This window comes from Dreissena polymorpha, chromosome 5 (assembly GCF_020536995.1).
Source record: "Dreissena polymorpha isolate Duluth1 chromosome 5, UMN_Dpol_1.0, whole genome shotgun sequence".
Classification (NCBI taxonomy): Eukaryota; Metazoa; Mollusca; class Bivalvia; order Myida; family Dreissenidae; genus Dreissena; species Dreissena polymorpha.
This window is the reverse complement of record NC_068359.1, coordinates 120,221,117-120,244,476: the sequence shown is the minus strand read 5'-3', so window position 1 is coordinate 120,244,476 and position 23,360 is coordinate 120,221,117. Positions and strand designations below refer to the sequence as shown.

General features: G+C 36.9%; 1 protein-coding gene and 1 pseudogene across 1 annotated transcript; both read right to left on the bottom strand.

Moving 5' to 3' along the window:
• Positions 1-8,740: 8,740 nt before the first annotated feature.
• LOC127832859 (U6 spliceosomal RNA) lies at positions 8,741-8,801 on the bottom strand (annotated as a pseudogene).
• Positions 8,802-15,731: 6,930 nt separating this feature from the next.
• Positions 15,732-22,517, bottom strand: LOC127831735 (uncharacterized protein C5orf49-like). The gene is made up of 4 exons (XM_052356773.1): positions 22,319-22,517; positions 20,445-20,600; positions 18,759-18,875; positions 15,732-16,063 (listed from the first exon to the last, which is right to left on the bottom strand). Exons 1-4 carry the CDS (start codon positions 22,406-22,408, stop codon positions 15,884-15,886), a joined length of 543 nt encoding a protein of 180 aa, XP_052212733.1. The 5' UTR covers positions 22,409-22,517; the 3' UTR covers positions 15,732-15,883.
• Positions 22,518-23,360: the final 843 nt, after the last annotated feature.

Below are 23,360 nucleotides of genomic sequence, written 5' to 3'. Positions count from 1 at the left end.
ATGTGTGTGAGAGAGCATGGAACGACAACTCTGCATGGAATTTGGTTTGTGTGCACTATTATTTGGGTGCTCCCCGGCCGTAAAAAGGGTCTTATTGGAACTGCTTTGCCTTCCGTTCCAATTCATATTTTGATAGAATTGCATGGGAATGCGAAAAATGTCCCCGACAATCGTTTCCGTCCTTATTGATGTTAGTCGCCCGGCTTTCCGTCCTTCACACTTGCGAAATCCCATACACTTATGATCCGACTTTTATGAAACTGTTTATTTGGAAATCCTTTAAGGTAAACATCCGCCGGTTGTTAATGTGATTTGCATCAACGCCCTTTACAGGCTGTATTGTCTTTTGTAGCGTCAATCAAATGCTACCTTCATACCACTCTATACTTGTGTGATCTGATCTTTATAAAACTTAGTCAGAATGCTCAACGTATAATATCTATGGTAAGTCTGATTCTGGGTCACATTCGTCCAATAATGAGATCACCAGATCAAATCTTACTCAGTGGTATTAGTAAATCTTAATGAAACTTGTTCCGAATATTTATCTTCAGAATGTCTAGTCCGAATTAGTGTCTGTCGCACATTTGTTCAAAACTTAATTTACCGGATCAAATTTTAGAAAAAAAAACTTTATAGACGACATGTTTTTAACTTAATCTTTAGAAATATTTGTTAGAATGCTTATCTTGACAATATGTAGGTCGACTTCGAATCTGGGTCGGGTTTGTCCAAAAGCAGGCACTCAATGATCCTGTATAAAAATTGCCAACACACTAGACGCCCCATTAATGATTCAATCTTGATGAAATTTGGTCAGAATGTTTATCTCGATATTTTTAAGCCGAATTTGAATCATTAGTGTTTGTATGATAAGTTGTTATAAAAATAACATACGTATGTGTATTATCCACATTGAGATTTATTATCATATAATTATGATTATGTAAACTTGCTAAAGTGAAAAAACAAATAATGCAAGTGTAAGCATTAGCAAGCATTAACAATGTACTTAAGTTACAAAATGCTCTTAAAGAGAGGTAAAATTTTATAATCGAACACACGACCCGTTCATTTAAAGAACTCGTCTGCTTGACTATCTAGTTATATGTAGGATAAGGAAATAAGTTGAAATTGCATACTATATGAGCCGCGCTATATGAAAAAGGGGTTTAAAGCATATGCGTAAAGTGTCGTCCCATATTAGCCGTTCAGTCCGCACATGCTAATAAGGGACGCCCTTTCCGCCTGAATTGAATTTTCGTCAAGAACAGTATTCCATTAAACGAAAAATACAATAAAAGCGGAAACTGTCGTCTCTGATTACCCCGTGCAGACTGCAAAGGCTAATCTAGTACGACCCTTTACGCTCATGCATTAAACACTCTTTTCACAAAGCGAGACTCATATTTTAATAAACGCGTTTTATTTGCAAAACTAGATGTGAGAGATTACAACGGACTTTCTGGACCAGTTCGATTCGGTCATAAACTGTCGATTAACCTCGATTCCTTAAATGACTAGTTTGTTAAATAGCAAACAATATTGTACGACATAGCCGAACAGTTTCATTTGATTAGTCAGTCAGTCAAAAGAGGCTTTTAAACTCCTCAAAGTGTTATCTTAAACAGTATATGTCACGACATAACAGTATTCATTGTGTCTTTATTACATGGAAACCAATGAAATTTAAAAGCATATAGTCAATGTTTAACAATTCAACCGTTGGATAATTATAATTTCCTTGTGGCTACTTGCGTGATTTTGCCTTGGTTTTCTTAAATTTGAATTTCGTGTACATCTTTGCCCCGCTGTAACAACGGTAAATACGGAATCCGGATAGGGCCCAGTTGATTATAGTTTGTCGACCTTCGAGGTCGACGCGCGACATTCAAGCGCCGCACGATATGTCATCCGACTTTGGAAGTCGACATGCGACAATCAAGATTTGAGTGTCGTATATCGCGCTGGATTTTAGAAAAAAAAATATTGCTGAAAATCTTGACTGTCGACTGAATTATCGACTGTCATATCGTGCGTCGCGATGAATGTCGCGTGTCTCTTCGCATGTCGACTTCAATTGCCGCATGTCGACTTCAATTTTCGTGTGTCGACCTTCGAGCGCGACATTCGACATTTGAGCGACGCACGATACGAAGCGCGACATGCGATATGACACTCGACAATACATTAAAATTCCCTAGGTCGACACGTGACATTTGCTCGACGCACGATACGACGCGCGATACACGAAATGACACTCGACACTATATCGATTAAATATCACGCAAGTGTCGCATGTCGACCGGTGTTGGAGTATTTTTTCAACTGCAAGCACGGTGTAAAAGTAACTTTTTCAGCTACAATTGTAAGAAAATGGCGGCATCTTGCAGCAGCGGTACGTCATTTAAATATTTAGTTTCATTTCGATTCGTTATTCGCATTTTAGTTAGTACATGTTTGTATATCAATGTCTTGACATTTAAATAGCATCGGTCAAATCAAATTTTGAAAGCAAATCAGTGCTATTTGTATTCTATCTGTATATCCGAAGTTCCATGGCATCATAGGATATAGTCCAAATAATTAAACGGTGAACGTCGTTTTCCTGGAATAAATTGATTATAAAATATATTTCAGTTTTCATTGTTTAATTTTTGCTAAAACAATGAATTAGTTAGGCACAAATGACCACCATTACCCCTTAAAAGTGTGAGAATTATGTCAGAATATCACTTTCGTAGATTTTGAAACTATATATTATCATAACACAAAGTGCATTTGTGTGTTACTCCTTATTATAGACTTACTTAGAATGGAAATATGCTGCATGTACAGGTTCAAATCTTTTGCTAAAATCAGTTAACAAAAATGGCTACACAATATAATTCTTTCTGAAATGCAAAAATAAGCATAACATATGTAATTATATTTATAAATACCAATAGCAACATCAAAAGTTTAATCGTAAATCGATAGGATATTCCTGGTAGATTAATTTCGTCGAAATCCAATCATATGTATTTAGAGGATAATACACGGCTTAGCCGGACCGGGAAGTGATAATCGGCCCGCAGGGAGCATAACGGCTTTAGCCCGAGGGCCGTTTGCGACCTGGGGCCGATTATCACTGCCCGGCCCGGCTCAGCCGTGTATTAACGTCTATAATATACACACGTATATCGTACTTTTATACTAAATTATAGATGGACACAGGTTTTGAGTCATAAAATCATTCTATTTTGGTCCTTCACTAGAATTTATGTAGAACCAGCTCTCTGTACTTATCCTGGTCTATCGTAAGTTCGTGGATATTACAAATAGAACAGTTTTATAAGTAATTATATTTTTATTTTGATAAAATTAATATAATTAAGCATAAATTAAATCCTCTCCTGTGTGAATAATAACAAAGAATCAAATTCAATTGTAATCTTGTCTTCCGAATAAAGTTAACAAACACCTTCCATCAGTATGAACTGCCATTTTGAATTCATGTAAGTTCGTGGATGACACATGTGACGTCATTACTCCAGAACAGCTGATTAGGCCAAATGTAGAAATGGGTGCTTTCTAAACATTTTTAATACACGAATGAAAACAATAAAAAAAATACATGTAACTGAACATTGAACATTTATAAAGAACATAATTTAATGAAATATTTAATGTTTCAATGGAGTTGGATTGGCCTGTAAATTTACACAGATAGTTAGCGTGTGGCTATGATATTTATTAGTGAAAACATTATTTTGAATGATAAATTATCAAAATATAACGAAAAATCAACTTTCTGAAGAAAAAAAATCACTATCAAATAAACATATATAAGTGTACAGCGATTTTCACAAACTCGGTCTTATAAATGCAACGCAGAAATAAATTTCCTTGCATTTGCAGAAATCTGGCAAGATATGTACATTTCCAGAAAGTAAATTCATTTCTGCGTTGAATAAGACTGAGTTCGTGCACAACTGATGATGGTATGGCTGTTCAAAGCGATGCACCTCGCTTTCGGGTCATTTTGAGTTAAATACCTATGATAGTAAAATATTTATTTTTTTCAGAAAATTTGATCTTTACGTTATAATTTGATTATTTATCATTAAAAATGATTTTTTCTCTAATAAATATCATAGCCACACGCTAACCACATGTGTACATTAAATAAAAAGGCATAAGGAACTAGGTACCGTAAAACACTTCTTATTTTACGTTGCCTAAAAAGAATTTAAAAATCGAGTACGAGGTTGTGTACATACAGTGTCAATAGAACGCTGTATATAAACAAAGTGAGCCAAAATAGGTTTTATGTATTTTGTTACGGATTTTTTGGCAAAGGAAATTTGTGCATTATGAAAATGGAGGTAAAATACACTTATGGCTATTATTCAATTTGTTTGCCTGTTTAGAACGCATTTCATTCAAATATTTTGTTCTCAGTTGTAAAAAGATAGTTTGCGATTCACAATTCCGGTTTTCGTCTCCAGGATGTCAAAATCTAGCGCGTGTAGTTATTCTAAACTGACAATCCACGAACTTACGCTCTCCACCAACTTAGACTATGCAACGATATATTTTTATTGAATTGATTACGCAATTTATGACGTATCTCATGTGACGTAATTTAAATGACGAAACAAGATAGACGCTTTAGATTTAAGGACAACAACCAATCGGACTTCGAGTGTTTTTATTTAACAGTTAGATATTTTTAAGCATCAAGCGATTAGTGTGTGTGTCTACGATGGATTATTATAATATTATGAATGTGAATAACAGTGTTGGGATATAAAACTGGAAATGGAATGAAACTGGCGAGACTGCATTTTCGATTTCGTTAATACTCGAATAACGCGATGTTTTGTTGAACAATTGATGGATAAATTTAAGAAAAGAGTCAGTGAATTGTTCTTTAAATGTTCGAAGGAGATCGATGATGAATTAAAAGGGTAATTTCTTTGATGAATAAGTCGTTCCTTTGTCAGTCGATCAAAGAATGTCTATCCACAAAGAATTGCCTGCTTACATCAGTGCTTTAAAATGGAGAAGATGGATGGCGATGAAGAAATGTGTCCAGAATTTTAACTCGTCATGGAAGCAAATTAAACTTTACGAAAATAAACATGGTTATTGCACAACTTCGGTGAGGAGAACAATAACCAGTAGATGCTTTTCTTATTTTATGGCTAAGAATGAATTTGGACGCCATTTTTTTCCAGTTGAACGTCACGCGCACATATTCTGAGGGCCGAATATAAATAATCGGCCGTATGGCCGAATATTTATAATGACCCCGCAATGGTGATAATGGCATGAAAAACAGTACAAATGTGTTACTATATATATATAGTAAGGTATGTATTATAGAGAAATAAGTTATTTGTAACCGAACAATGACGTACCACTATGCAATTTTCAATTAACAAAGTGCAATATGGCTAAACTCGGGATCGGAGTGATAGTGTTTTCATGTCTAGAAGAGCATAACATTTAAGTTTTAATTAACCATCTTCTAATGAAATTTGTAATAGTAAAATAATGTTTATATTTTATATTGAAAAACTTAAGTCTTCCATGAATTTTCCGTGGAGTCAGGGATTGAAACTAAGTTTTTACACTTGGTTGCCCGAACAGGCAACCATCTTTAGCATTTTGGTTGCCCAGCTAACGTTTAACGAGCCCAGAATCATGTACATGTCGTGTCAGGTGTATCTTACACTTTCTTACAATTAAATAATAGATAATTAAACAACAACATTGCTTATGGGACACACGTTTAATGCATTTTGTCTTATCATGTGTCTGGTTGCATCATTTCCTAGACCTAAATACATGAATATTATTAAAGAGATAATTGATCTTTGGTTTTAAAATATTTAATTGAACTAAATGTTTTAAAGCTTTAAAAAAGCTAGTCGCCCAGCCGGACTACCAACATTTGAAGTTGAGTTGCCCGGGTCATAATCTAGTTGCCCCGGTCTCACGGGCAACCACTAATTTCCATCCCTGGAAGTTAAACAGTGCGATAGTGTGATAATACGATGACGACAGTGCGATAATACGATGGCGACAGTGCGATAGTACGATAATACGATGACAACAGTGCGACAATACGATCTCGACATTGAGATAGTACGATGGCGACAATGCGATAATAAGATGGCAACAGTACGATAACGCAATATTATTAAGGCGACAATGCGATGATACGATGGCGACAGTACGATATGACCATCGCATTGTCACCATCGTACTATCGCGTTGTCGCATTATCGCCGCCGTACTATTGCAATGTCGCCATCGTACTAATCGCATTGTCGCCATCGTACTTTCGCGTTATCGTACTGTTGTCATCGTATTATCGCATTGTCGCCATCGTGCTATCTCAATGTCGAGTTCGTATTGTCGCACTGTTGTCATCGTATTATCGTACGCGTTATTTGTCATTCTGACGTGTTGTCGTGGTGGCGCACTTAAAATCCGCCACCAACAGAATATCAGCCTCCAGAATACCCGTTCTTACTGACTAAATACATCTATTTGAGCCGCGCTATGGAAACACGAGGCTTAATGAATGTGCGTAAAGTGTCGTCTCAGATAAAATCAGGCAAATCAGGGACGACATTTTCCGCTGTTATGGTATTTTAAAGGAAGTCTATTCTGAGCGAAAATCAAATTCCCATATAAGTTTGTGCGGACTGCACAGGCTAATCTGGGACGATAGTTTACGCTCATTCATTAAACCCCGTTTTCTTGTACAAAGCTTAACATGCAACAAGTAAGAAAGGCCGCAATGCGGAAGACACGGACACGTTTAAGAAATGCCAGATGCTCTGAAGCTTCTACCCAATTAAAAGCCGATCAAAACATTCGAGTTACCCAATTTTTCCCGTCTCTGATTCGTTTTAAATCATAATAGAAGGACGACCTGTTTGCGAACACGCTGCTGTGATAATCAGTCACGTGAAACATACCTCTGCGTACAGTCACGAAATGGACGCCGGAGTTATGTGTGGTAAGAATTAAGTTATGTACGTTACTATGACAATCATTTTTTAATTTTTTTCATGTTTAACAAAAACTATTCGCAAAAACATAATATGAATGTTTCCTCTTACAGATCACATGAATCGGCTCACGAAGAGCAATGAAGAGGACGAAACGGAACTGCCCCGGCAGTCTGGTAGTCTGGAAATCTATCATAAAAACAACTGGCTACCAGTCTGCTTCAAAAACTGGGGTCGCATAGAAATGGATGTAGTTTGCAAGCAGTTCGGTTTCCGAGCGGGCGCTACGAGTTCTGAAAAGGACGAAACGCTGATGGACTCTTATTCGATGACAAACTTAACGTGCACCATAAGTGAAAACAGACTCGACGCATGCGCATTTGATGCATTAAATTAAATGGCTGCCCATCTTCCGAATATGTGTAAGGTCATAATATACTAAATAGTTTCCCTATATAATTCAATGTTAAAGCGACAACTTTAAGCGCAAATAAATGCAACATTTTGCACATAGAGACCCCATAACAATACCTTTTCTTAAAGGCCATTCTAAGCGGAATCGATTTATGCAATAAAAAAGATATGTCATGTTCAAACCAAGAAAGAACCACGAATCAATATCGACTGTTTTTGCAACTTTTTATTCTAGCCGACAAACATTTTTAGTCGTATATCAGGAAGAACATATGATCATTGTACAAGATAGAATGAAACATTATATCTATCCATCTTAAAGTGTATTGCAGTTTCAGTAATATTCTGTCTATAAATGATTTCAACATGATATAATTATAAATCATTGCTAGGAAATGTGTATATATGAAGCAAAAATAAAATATAGACTGTTTATTTTTCCCCATTAATGTATATCTATCTATCTATCTATCTATTTATCTATATATATATATATATATATATATATATATATATATATATATATATATATATATATATATATATATATATATATCTTTTGTTGTAAACAGTTTTGCGACATGTGTCAGAAAACGCCTAGTACAAATACATCAATGGAAAGATTTTTTCACTTATGTGGGTGTATGTTGGCTCCACTTCACACGATACTGTCGTTTTAGTTTAATTGAAAAACGCATCTTACTATGTGGGGTGAGTTCTGGGTTCAAGCCCCAGTAGTAACCTATCAAGTGTGAAATACAGAGCCATAATGATTAAATATACACAGTTATCTATTTAAACAGTACAATAATATAAGTAATAATGTTAAAGGGGCATTGCTGCTTTGCCATTTTTGGGACTGTATTGTGATTGTTGGCCAATTTTGACATTGAATAACAGGGTTTATATACATCCCACGCATAAATGTTTCTAAATTTGTAAAAAAACAAGTCAAAGTGTGTAGAATATTAAAAATTAAATATACACAGTTATCTGTTTAAACAGAAAAATTAAATATACGTAATAATGTTAAAGGGGCATTGGTGCTAAAACAGTATTTGGATTGTTAGTGAATTGTAAATTTGGCCGACTTTGACATTGAATAACATAGTTTATAAACATTTCAAGCATAAATGCTTCTAAATTTGTAAAGAACAAGTCAAAGTGTGAAGAATATAAAAAATTTGCAAATCTCTGATATCTAAAAGTCATTTATATGCCACTTAAAGTTGACATTTTTTGAAGAAAATGATCCATTTTGTGCTGTCAATGAATTACTCAGTCAGGTCCATAAGCGCTCATTCTGTAGATTGTTTGGGCCATGCTAATCTTCTCTGTATCGTTCCAATTTTAGTATTTGTACTGCCGAAGCAGTACCAAAAAGTAGGTAGCCATAATGCTCTATATATGGGTTGTTATCGGATGCACACCTTTGCAGGTTCAAATGTGCACTAAAATGCCCGTATGCATGTGTTCCGCCTCCGATACTTACCTAGAGGTATTTCGCCCGGCAGTGTATATTCGCTTTCAACGGTCGCAGCGTTTAAGGATACGCGAATGAGATGCCGACATCGTTTCAATCGCGTGCAACGGAACAGAGGAGCGCAGCTGTGAGTGGTAAATGTTACACATTGCGACACACTGTACTAATTTAACCAGTGTATTTTTAACGACGACGTATTGTGTTTTCCGACCAATAGCTGTACGTATACAATAGCTTCACTATTTATAGCGTTTTCCGACCAATAGCTGTGCGTTAATTATGGCTTCACTATTAAGGTCATAATATACTAAATAGTTTCCCTATATAATTCAATGTAAAAGCGCGACAACTCTAAGCGAAAATAAGTGCAACATTTTGCACATAGAGACCCCATAATAATACATTTTCTTAAAGGCCATTTTAAGCGGAATTGATTTATGCAATAAAAAAGGTACGCCATGTTCAAACCAAGAAAGAACTTGACACGAATCAAAATCGACTGTTTTTGCAACTTTTGTTTTCGGCCGTTTCTAAGTGGAATGTAACCTTTTTCAGTGCACTGCTTTACTATAGTCTTCAAGTTTATCATATTTCAGGGATTCAGTAGTGAACACCTGTTCATCCCCTGCCATTATCTCCGAAAGATAGAACCCGAACAATAGTTTAAAGTGTAAAGCATGCCTTCCTGTCAACTATGATATTTTTTTTAGAGAGTACAGCCCTACATGAAACGATTATCAAGTATACTGTAACCTTAATAGGAACTCTCGTGATTGGCGTTCGTAGCGGAATACTGCGGAGCGTAACCTGCGAGCTGATATACAGGTTCAGTACATCAGCCAATGCACGGGCGTTCCCTCTTTAACAACTCTGGTTTCACTACAGTCACGAAAAAATCGTGGCCTTAGTGATTCGTTGGTCGTTTTTTCATAAACGAGCGGTTTTGAGTATAAATCATGATGACTGTAATGAGATTTCCAGCTTTGACTAAAGAATGTATGATAGATGATGCAGTTGAACGAACGGTAAAGATGCATGGAAAGAGAGGAGCGAGCATGATAGGAGTTATAAATATCCTTACTAAGAATGGAGTTGCCGACACAGATGTCGAGTGCATTTCGTCTGGACCACCTGGATCTCTCCAATATGACGTAACCTTCAAGGAGAAAGATAAGTGCCTTACGTTTTTAAATTGTACGAAGCATCAATCTGTTACGCACAATAATGTACTGTATAGATTCCTAAAATGTGGAAAGCAGATTGTGCACTGCAGGGTTCACTGTTTGCCAGCTTTCGTAGGTGACCACGTTATTGCAGAAATATTTGGCATTTGGAACAGTTCTGAGTATTGAACACGACACTCTGAAGGTGGGAGATTTCGTCACCCACCCAGGAGTTCGTGTCATCACCTTAGAGGTCGATAATAACAAAGAGGACAGCGTCCCTAATATGATAGAGTTTGAGTGTGGCGCTAGAGCCCTTATCACAATGCGAGGGCGTCAACCCCTCTGCTTATACTGCCAAGAAGTTGGTCATGTTAGGATGAATTGTCCAAATAACATTAATGCTATTTTCAAACAAAAAGAAAGTGTTGTAGAAAGACCCAAAACAACACCCACCGATACAGAGACAACCGAAAAGAAAACAATCGAAGCAGAAACAAAAGAGAATGAACAGCCGGAACCAAGACAGAAAGACGAGGAAGGATATGAGGTCGTTGGGGGGAAGAAGAAGAAAGCTAGGAAACAGGAAAAGAAGAAGGAGGCCGAGAAGAAGAAGGCAGATGAAGGAGAAAGCGATACAATGGAAGAAGACACAGAGGTAAGGGGCGAAAAAAGAGGCCGTGAGACAGGGACAAATGAGGATCTGTCCCCGTTACCAAAAAAATAGATTTGCAGTAATAGTTGATGATGACCTAGAAGAACGCCCACTTGTAATAGATTTGGATTTAGACTCACAAGACCTCGTAATGACCCCTATTTAACTTTGAACCTTTAAACACAATAAAATGCTACCTTCCATTCGTAACAACATGATATCGAACACTTTATTTAAAATCTTACATAATTTAAAACCCTATGTACTATGAAACTACTCAACCCCTTAAAGGACCGTGTTTATGGCCTCTGGCATTGAGTATAATTTTCTTTCAAATATTATTATTTTTAAATAGAACATATGTACATACATGTATCATTATATCTTCATTATTGAAATATAATGTCTGCATATATACTGACCACATAGGTATTCTATGTGAACGGTATTTTGGCATATTTACAAAGTCATTTATATATATATATATATAACACAATATATGTGTTATTTTTTCATAATGTATATACAGTTTTTCATTTCTGTAAACATAAAAGTTACACAGCTAGGTTGTGTGTGTAAACGCGTTTTGTATGTCTTATAAAACTGCTTGTGTTAAAACGCCAATCATACGTTTTTACACTGTTTATCTAGTATAAAGTATACTTTTTGTGATAAAACAAAACATATGTATATATAAAATCTGTGTAAATTTCAGTATGTATATATGGGCATTTAGGGACCGTTGCTTGCAGATTTCGTACAACATAAATGCAGTTCTTATTTTATGTATACGTATAAATTACGTTCATATGCCAGTGTGTGTATACGCTATTCATTGTTATATGTACTCAATTTATATCTTTAATAAAACACCTTTTCTAAACACTCTATTCATCAAAAGTACACATTTAATCTTTTTCCAATATCCTCGTGGTAAATGTGAGCGCATTTATCTATTTCCAACATTACTTAGGTACATAGAACACTCATTACAACAGCGAGTTTACAAAATCGTTAGCCTAGTCTCTGTATATATATTTCGTCTGCTTTATTTTCACTGCTCCAATAGAATTAAATGCCCGATAACGTTTATTTTGTGGGCGCAGCCATCTTTAATAGTTCTGATTTTATTAATACGTCTGTAAAAACCAAGTAAATTACACATTAAATAAATTCTCTCGATAAATGTTATTGTTTTTATTTAATTGTTCACACCAATTTTGACACGGTTGTTTTATCACGTTTAACCCGGTTTTTAATTGCATCTTTATTCATCACTTGTAAACCGATCATCTCGTTATGATCGGATACTGTCCAGACAATTACAAAGTAAACATGGTGTCATAAACCCAGGGACCTATACTTGGGGTGCCTGCATAAACCACATGTGACAGATGATTTTATGGTCATTAAACACAATTTATGATACGTCCACGTCATCTCTTGGCATATTGAGCAGTCATTTAAGCCAAATTTGAAAGCCAAAATACGGGATGTCAGTTGCTTTAATAAAAAATGAAAATATTAGTCCGAAATGGATTAGCAGGATTAAGTGTATATATTAGCCAGTTTAATTATAATATTCAGTGTTTAATAACTATAAATTTAAAATGTTGTGCAATTTTACTGCTACACAATTAATGTATTTAACGATTACCGGCAAATATAAAATCGGCAATGACGTGTAAACATTGTACGTTTCAGCAGTGCACGAAACACCATCATGAAAACAAGCAATAAAAAGTACTTGCGTTAAATAAATTAAATATATAGTTTTATTTATCATAAAATGGTTGATTGTTACATCTGTCACTACTTATCACGTAGTTAAAAAAAATCAATATACATGCAAAGACAGTTCAATTTGCACAATATGCAGGTTTTTTCCACGTGTATGCTTACACTTATTAATATTGTCATTCAATGGAAACAAAACGAAAATTCATTCAATGGAAAAGAAAATGATAAAATTTAACAATTGTTATGTATTCAGTATTTCAGGGCTTTGTTTTATACTTGATGAAATGCACCTCTTACACATTCGATCTTTGATGAACAATAACAATACCCACACCACTTTCAATTGTGATTAAATAAATATATGTATCATTATTTTTGAAATATTATTTATAAAAGTCTTACTATAAGAAAGAAAACGGCTTATTTATTTGTTTTGTTTTGTGGGATTTTCAGTATTTAGTCTTCCGATCACGTTTACTCTGATGCTAATAACTTATTCGCATTTTTATAAAGACGAAAATATATTTATGAATAAAAATTTATTGGTACTAAATACGATTTATTTGCGCTATTATTTAAGAGATTTGATGTTTATTTCGGATTATTGTATTTTTTTATTGACTAAACAATAGTCCTGTATACATGTTTTACATTACTGTAACCAGTGTTTTGCCAACCAGTCAGTGCGCATTGCGCGGAAAATCCCGAACGTAAACAATAACTCGTCTATATCGCCTTTAGGGCTACCTACACAACGGAGATATTTCGTGGTACATTCTCCCGCGTCGCTTCGTGTATGGAGTAAAATATCGTATATCGCTTCATGTGTCGGGCAAAATATCGTGTATCGCTTCTTGTGTCGTGTGTCGCCCTTGATGAAAGAAGGGCTAGACTATAAGATGGCACAATCCGGATTCCATAAATGATATTAGAAATTTATTTGATATACTAGTATTGTGACCTACAGGGCTCTATTCGCGAGGACCGAGGGTACCCGCAAGACACGTTCGAATCCATTCGGAACAGCTCGGATCCGTCGCTAGTATCCGATATAATTTTGGCGGAAATATTCAAGTATACTTTGTCGGCGGAAGAACGTAAAATGCAACGAGAAAATGCGTTACGAAAAGCGTATGATGGTGTCAGCAAAGATGTTGTTGACGCGATCAAAGACTTGTACAGTGTGGACTTTTCATTATACGGTTATTCTAATATTCCACCAAATGAAAGATAACATGATAGATACAAGTGTCTTTGCGAGAATCAAAATATTATTTGATCATTTTTTAACTGTTTAAGTCAACATTTCTTAATAAACTGACTTAACGTTCGTGTGTGTACTCTTTATATACAATATTATTTAACCACTTTAAAGGTCGCGGTGGTGCAGTGGATGAGGTGTCCGCCTAGCGATCGGGAGTTCGTTGGTTCGCTCCCTACTCGGGGTTATCTCCTCCACAGACACCAAGTACTGGTTCTTTCCAGGAAACGGACTCGACAATGTCCATATCTGCCTATACTATGTATACTATGCCTTCCTGTAATAGTCAGCAATTGACTGTAGGAAGTACGACGTAGAAGTATGGTTAAATCGTGTATATTTCAACATATTACCTGTAATAATTGCTATTGTTTTCATGTTCATAAAATTATTTCAGCTGGGAATGCATTTTTTTTGAAGAGATAAATTATGAAACAATGATTTTTAAAATAATTGTTGGAGAAGAAATAATTACTTATATCCTTTAGGTATACACGTGTACTGCATAATACGCATTAATTAAGTGATATAAATGCCCGGGATTCACTGTTTGTGATAGACCCACCTGATTTAGCAACTGTAACAAAAATAGCCTGTGATTACTTAAAAAAGACAATTTATTTTAGTCTGTTCATACATCTTTAGTGCATTTTTGTTTCCCGAGTTGCTTGCGGTAAACGAGCTTATTGAGTAATGAACTTTTTTTTCATGAAAAAAGATCATGTCAAGTATTACATAAGTTTAATACTTAATTGCGTTTTTTTTGTTATTCAGACAGCTGTTGTTGCGTGTTGATATGAAAAAAAATCGACAAATAATGGAGTGTGATGTGTCCAATGTTGCATAGAGTAAAATTACATTACAATTGCAATCATATTACGGCGTTAAAGTTGTCGCAATTATATCTGTCAAGGTGTAGTTATCGATTCACTGAATTGTGATATGCATTTACAACAATTTCGATCAAGATACATTACTTATAATAATCTTGGCTTGCGTAAACGGTATATAAACGAGTGTGCATGCATTTCATTAAGAAATAAACCGATCTGTCCTATGTATTTGGTGTTAAGCCGTAAAAATATACGAGCGAAAACAAAATCGATTGGCTTAAAATGTTTAATAATCTCTGCTAATCTCTAATAAAATACGGTGGGTCCAGCTGTTCATTTGTAGTGTTCTCATTGCTCAATATATCATATGACGTGCGAAAATAGGTTTTAAGTCATATGCGGCCATTATAGCTAAAGACCAGAGTGAACAATCGCGAAACCTACCGCTAGCCAATCGCGAGTTACCGCTTTTAAGACACACAAGAATTCGCGGTCTCATATTAAGCAGTCGGCGTAGCAGTCTGCAGCTACGTTGGCTGTATATGGCCGAAGACCCATTATTGCACGACGCTGCAGTCCGCTACGGTCGAAGACCCATTATGGCATGACGCTGCAGTCCGAAGAGGGTTGGCTGCATATTGCCGAAGACCCATTATCGCACGACGCTGCAGTCCGCTACGGCCGAAGACCAATTATGGCATGACGCTGCAGTCCGTAGAGGGTTGGCTGCATATTGCCGAAGACCCATTATCGCATGACGCTGCAGTCCTCACGGGCTAATCAAGGACGACACTTTCCGAATAGACCGGATATATACTAGAGACTTCGTTTAAACGAAAAATTAAAAAAAAGCGAGTTACGTCACCTATTATTATGATGATGTATAACTGTGTTGCTGTTTTATGTTTAATGTATTACTGTACAAAATTATATAAAAAAAATGGCGTCTTAACGTGTCTGCTATAATTGTTGTTTTAAAAGGTGGCGGAACTAGGAAAAGTCGTTAAAGGTATTTGTGGATTTTAACAACGGCTACATACAACCATTATAGGCCTGATGGCCACTACATAACACAACACCGAAGACGAAATGAAACGTAGCAGTTTGAAGAAACGAAGACTTAATTTAACTAGCTTAACTATTGAAACGTGGCATTGAGAAGAAACGTTAAATGCGAAACAAATATTTATTTTAAAGGGAAATATATTAAATAATAAAATTTGACAATTTTCACAAATCTGCGTTGACATTCATGTTTCAATATGAACATCATTTTATAACAAGTATGATAATGATAATTAAACATATAAATAAGGAAAAACTTCTAAAGTTTGCATTTCAACGAGATGTCCTCAATGGGAGGTAACCCTGTGCCCCTCGTGTGTAAGAACCCCTTGCCGGCCCTCTCAACGCGCACGTGACCACGAGCAAATGGCTCTAGGGGCTGGCCCAGGCGGTGCCCGTATGTAGATGACGACAGCAGTGGAACTGTGCGCTGCCGCTCCTAAAATTATATATATATAAATATAAATATATATATATATATATATATATATATATATATATATAGACAGACAGACAGACAGACAGACAGACAGACAGACAGACAGACAGACAGACAGACAGACAGACAGACAGACAGACAGACAGACAGACAGACGACAGACAGACAGACAGACAGACAGACAGACAGACAGACAGACAGACAGACAGACAGACAGACAGACAGACAGACAGACAGACAGACAGACAGACAGACAGACAGACAGACAGACAGACAGACAGACAGACAGGCAGCAGGCAGCAGGCAGGCAGGCAGGCAGGCAGGCAGGCAGGCAGGCAGGCAGGCAGGCAGGCAGGCAGGCAGGCAGGCAGGCAGGCAGGCAGGCAGGCAGGCAGGCAGGCAGGCAGGCAGGCAGGCAGGCAGGCAGGCAGGCAGGCAGGCAGGCAGGCAGGCAGGGCAGGCAGGCAGGCAGGCAGGCAGGCAGGCAGGCAGGCAGGCAGGCAGGCAGGCAGGCAGGCAGGCAGGCAGGCAGGCAGGCAGGCAGGCAGGCAGGCAGGCAGGCAGGCAGGCAGGCAGGCAGGCAGGCAGGCAGGCAGGCAGGCAGGCAGGCAGGCAGGCAGGCAGGCAGGCAGGCAGGCAGGCAGGCAGGCAGGCAGGCAGGCAGGCAGGCAGGCAGGCAGGCAGGCAGGCAGGCAGGCAGGCAGGCAGGCAGGCAGGCAGGCAGGCAGGCAGGCAGGCAGGCAGGCAGGCAGGCAGGCAGGCAGGCAGGCAGGCAGGCAGGCAGGCAGGCAGGCAGGCAGGCAGGCAGGCAGGCAGGCAGGCAGGCAGACAGACAGACAGACAGACAGACAGACAGACAGACAGATTTCTCGTTTCAACTATTCATATTAGTTTTTTTTATTAAAAACTATTGTTTCAGTATTAAGCAATGGAACTGTTCGCTGCCGCTACTTAAATGTTTAAACAAAAATACTTGTCGCTTATTACTTTTATCAACAATATAAACAGTGTTTTTTCCATTCGATACAACTGTGATTCTAACATTATTGTTGTCTGTTTATAACAAAGGGTAAAACTACCCGAAAGCCTTTTACAATTCAAACAAGACGTCCCAAAACACAGCGCTGCTATAAAACCCTTTTTTAAATAGCAAAACTATTTGTCAGGTACAGAATACCGTTAGGGTCATCATGGGTTACACTTCAAAATCCAGAGGGCACAATGCGATAGTGCGATAGTACGATGGCGACAATGCGATAGTACGATGGCGACAATGCGATAGTACGATGGCGACAATGCGACAACGCTATAGTCATACCGTACTGTCGCCATCGTATCATCGCATTTTCGCAATCGTACTATCACGTTATCGTATTGTCGTCATCGTATTATCGCATTGTCGCCATCGTACTATCGCACTGTCGCCATCATATTGTCGCACTGTCGTCATCGCATTACCGCAGTATCGCATAGTCGCATTTTCGCAATCGTACTATCGCATTGTCGACTATCCCCTTCCGGTAAGCAAACTATTCTTATTGAAAAAACACAATGGATGACTTTATAAAGATGTAATTTGAAAGAGGTTAAAGTTATAATGAAATAAGACTAAAACCCGATCTGTGACAAACTATATGCCGAATCGTAAAGTATTTTTAAAAGTGGCTCCATCTAGGAAAAAATACGATGTGTGCATGTGTTCCTGAAGGCGATACACGACAATGCGACAGTACGATGACGACAATGCGATAGTGCGACAATACGATGGCGACAGTGCGATAGTACGATGGCGACAATTCGATAATACCATGACGACAATACGATAACGCGATAGTACGATGTGATGATACGATGGCGACAGTACGATATGACTATCGCATTGACGCCATCGTACTATCGCATTGACGCCATCGTACTATCGCATTGTCGCCATCGTACTATCGCCTTGTCGCCATCGTACTATCGCATTGTCGCCCTCTGGATTATAATGTGTAACCACAATGGCAATACTGGTATTCCGTAGTCAGGTCATGTTAATAATTTGGCTCACATGAGTGTTGTGTACCGGTATATCATATGCAAATAAATACCGATGTTGAGTTTGATGAGAAAGCATTTAACGACGACGGCATTTATGGGCTGATAATCTCATGATTAACAATTGAAAACTCGTTTCCGTCCGTTCTATTGTTCCCTAGTGTAAAAATATGTGGTTTTTTTTTGCTCGAGCGCATTGAGCATCTTTAACGTACAAAAGCACTTTCAAGTCGGTTTTTCTGTCTATAAACTGTTATTGGTATCTTTGGAAGATTTCAGCAACATATACAAGTATATTGGTCCCTAATGTATTACACCGCTTTTGGACAGCACATATACGAGTCTCGCCTTGGGAAAACAAGGCTTAATGCATGTTCATAAAGTATAGTCGCAGATTAGCCTGTGTACTACGCATGCGCTAATCAGGGACGACACTTTCTGTCTAGACTAAATTTTATTTTAGAATAGACATCATTTGAACGAAAAAACAACAGCACAAGAGTGTAAACTGTCGTCCCTGCTTAGCCTGTGTGAACTACACAGGCTTATCTTGGACGACAATTTACGCACAAGCATTAAACAACGTTTTCCAAAAGAGATGCTCATATTTACAAAACAGAGGATGTGCACAAAGTCGACGGAAATAGAGGCTGTTTACCTCATCATGAAAGGAGTAACCGATCTTGTTGACGCTCTTCCGGTCGTCACGATGCATCTTGGCGTCATGGCCATCTCCTCGGTTGACAAATCTTTCGTAGGGGGGTATAACGTCAGCCTATGTTAAAACATGAAAACATCTGTCGTAAAGGGTGGGGGCTATTACGTTACCCTGTATGAGATTATGAAAACAATGTATATGGACATTTGTTCAATCAGTTGTTAGAACATTAAAATATCTGATGTAGGTGACATTACGTCAAACCTGTTGTAGAATATGAATACATCCGATATAGGGGCCATTTCGTCAATCTGTTGTAGAACATCAATACATATGCTAACAGGGTAAGACGTCAGCCAGTAAAACATGGAACACGCGGTATACAATTAGCCTTTATCAAATAATGCAGTGATGTCGTTATATGGTTTAAATACTGGCTAAAGAAAGCAATGCACACACGTTTACGGACGAGGCACGATGAGTAACATATGAAAACGTCGTAATCGGGTTTTGACGTAACCCGAAAGCAAATATTCTAACATGTCGTCAAGCGTTTAGACAACAGCCTACATATAATGTCAGGATGTCTTTATATTTATATACGGTCAGAACACTGCAAAATATTTAATATATCGTAGGCGGCGTGACGTGGTCATTTGTTAAATGTGAAAGACTATGTGATAAGTTATGACGTCAGCCAAAATCGAAATGTGAAAAATGTCATTAGGCCTATGTGCCTATGCTTGGGTTGGTAAAGGGCCGAAATCACAAAGTTTCGTTTGGAAATTTGTAACCTGAGCTGCACGTAATCGATCACTTCATGTGAAATTATCTTTAAGAAAAAAAAAGATCCAGGTTAAACATAATAAAATTACATTCACTGAATGTATAACTTTTATTTAAAACATGTAAATGTTGATAGAAATACGCACAAAATAACCTTTGAGTTTTTATCATGGTTTAATAATGGTTGACATATGAAGCTCATAAAGCTTAAAGCTTACTTTCGCAGCTGGCTTTTTTAATATTTGATACACAAAAACTTAAAGATCTCTAATAAGATTACCGTTTAAAGTAAGAAAGCGAATGACGTTAGTATGCTTTTTAAGTCATTATAAGAAAATAAACGATTTACCGATATTTATTAAAATTGACCTTAAAAGGTCATGAATAAGAAACAATATTATTTTCATATAATTACCAACCTACCGTTTGTTTTCATCATCGTTTTTTGACGTTATAATTGAAAGCAATATCAACCAACGAAACTACAATCACGACCAGTCCAGATCTACGACACTATGACCATGACCAGTCCAGATCTATCGCCATTATCCTCACCATCTCGTCAACAAACACACAACTTCTACCACCATCATCACCACCGCCATCAGCACCATAATCTCTACCACCACTTCCGCCGCGGTAAACATCGCAATAATTCAACCAAATATCCACACGCTATATCTTTAACCTTATTATTACAGCTCGATTGCATCGAAATCCTAAGGCTTATTGAACCGTTATAAAGTCCATTTTTTGGCCAGAACTACTACTGTGTGTCTTTTGGGGATCACTACTGTATGATATTGTTCCCAGATTGGTTGATCGAACCCGTGACCTCGCGGTCGTAAGGCGGACACCATATCCACTACACCCACGGCGACCCTACACGCTTATACGTACCACAGTTGGTCGGATGCGAGCCCCAAGGAAGGTGTGCTTCCGGTCCGCTATAAAGTCGTCCAGCTCGTGCCTGCTCCAGTTTCGCAGACCGGAAGGCCATGTTTGGGAACCTTCACCGACAACCGTACGATGCTTCCGGCTGATGTTATTTGTCCTCTGGATGAGAAATGACGCTATTACATGCATTGTATTGATTGCATTTCATAATATCCATTAGTTTACTTTGAACATGATTTATTTTCAAAAAATACAAATAATGACATTATACAAATGTTAACATTTTGACCCATACATAAATAAAAGGAAAAAGGTACCCCTTTAAGTTCTACCAAAATGCCGAGGGTTTTTTTCCCTTATAGTTGATATTTTATTATTATTTTAGGTTCACATTTTTTATTCACGACTATGCAATTTATCAAATAACCTTAGGACAGTTCAGGGATTGATGATTGAACTTCATGGTAGTAGATATGGTGTGTTTTATCTGAATATGCATACATGCATTATTTTCCGTATTTATTTACATGGAAACAAGTGATTATTACAATTTTTTCCTTTCATATGATTTTTATGATTTCTGGAGACGGGCTATGCATTATACATTACGAAAACTATCATTTGTTTATGTTGAAAAGTGTTGTTTTTGCTAAGCCTTATTTCGGCTCGATCGCCTTTGTGGCTCGGGTGGTTCCTTAAAGTAACCCGGGTACGGTAAATATTCTTAAACGTACACGGTGATATTAGACTGTACCCGATTTGTACCCCCGACCAAATCCGATGTCGTAAAACTGCGCTACGAATTACCGTAAACGAACTCTATCTATCTATTATCTTTAACAAACTTCTCTTTAAACAAATGCACTAAAAAGCTTTTTGGGTATGAGTCCGATAATAGAAAGGTCATTTAAAAGGTAAATTGACATAAATTTGAACATGATTAATTAAAAAAAATAGCCGACAACGAACGATTTAGCGTTTAAAATTCCCGGTACGTTTAAGTACAGTACCGTACCCGGGGTACATGTTAAGTATACTTAAGAGTATCCGGATTACATGTAAGAAGTAACCGAGCCGATATGACCAACCGAGCCTTATTTCGGTTTTCTTTGATCGGCTATTTTATAATTTCTTTGAGCAATATAAGCAGGAGTAATAGAAAAACTCTTTGTGGATCCGTATGAATATGAAATACCGTGGTTCAACACTCTAATTAACCGTACTGATGCGTTTTCAAAGTTGTTTTCATAAAAAAATGATTTTTTTTTGTAGGCGTGAGATCTTTATACTCAATATACTATTACTGCAGATTTATCTATTGTTTATATACATATTCGTATTTCGGGAAATAAAACAATACATATCCCCCCTTTTAAAGTTAGAACAAAATGTCTCAATAACTTGGTATACACACCTTTAAAACACATAAAAGATTCTTAAAACAGAATACAAAATGCAGACAATACAAACATAAATGGCAAGGTTTGACTCGGGTTCTCTATTTGGTTAGATATTCCTTTAAACCAACCGAATTCCTTGCTACTTATTTTCTCTTATCAGTTTTTTAGTGATGAACCTTATATATCTCGTTTAATTGAAACATCTTTATTTATACAGAGTATTAATGACAAACGACGTTAGAAAATTAGCTTATAGCTATATTTATGTTATTATGTCATTTATAAAGTGTATTATAAGATGCTGGACCATTTTTATAATATCCTCTTGATATTCAGTCTTAAGTCTATAAATAAAGGTAACATTTGAAATATCGTTTAATTTTAAAACAATAAATATATATATTCTTTAAATATTTACTTATCGACTTTTCAATAAGATCTCAAGATAATTATTCACATTTTACATTTTCAGCTTACCCATACTATGTTTTTCCATAAACCCATTTGCTCTTGTGGGGTTAAAATCCTTTTACCATACAGCGACATTAGTTTTCCATCGTCCTCCATTTTTATATTAAATTATTTTTTATTATTTTTATTTAAATCATCAACAAACAAAGCAGTAATTCCACTCGTCCTCTTGATTTAAATCGTCTTAGAAACGACGTTGAGTGACGTAAGAACGCCAAGATATGACGTCACTAAACTTCCGCTTTGCGTGACGTAACGAGACGTCGCTACAACATTTACACAGTTCCCTTACGAAATTCTTTAAGTCTGAATTTAATTCGTGTTGATATCCTTTTACATCAAAATATTTTGACTTAATGATTGATAAAATGATTAATGTATTACCGTCTTGTATGCAGAAATATTGGATTTCATATAGAATATGCAATATGGAATTGAAACGACATCTTATGACTCTAGTTAAGATTTTCATATTCATGAAGGTTTGTAGATAACGTCCCTGAACAAGTTTAACGCAGGCGCGCTTCTTAAAAAGCTGTACAGCTATTGCGTCGGTGCGAAAAAGGAACTTACAACTTTTAAAGATGATAACACTAGTAGGCTTAAACTGGTTTAGAGAAAAACAGAATCTACATTCAGATCAGTAGAAGCGGTTATAATACATGACAGATGTGATGCAAAAAAATGTTTCGTGTGAAAGAAGGCTAAATTAGCTGGACAAAATAATGTCGACCAGAGCCCTATTAGTAATGCTTCCGTTTGGACCGTGCTCTTTGAAAAAGGGGTTTCATGCATGATCGTAAAGTAACTAAAGTTTCGTCCAAGATTAGCCTGTGCAGTCCGCACAGGCTAATCAGGGACGACATATTTCGTTTTTATAATATTTTTTGTTTTAAGAAAGTCTCTTGTTAGCAAAAATCAAGTTAAGGCGTAAATTTTCGTCAATGTTTAGCCTGTTTGGACTGCACAGGCTTATCTGGGACGAAACTTTACGCACATGCATTTAACAACATTTCACAGAGCACGGCCCATTTATATTAATTCTATT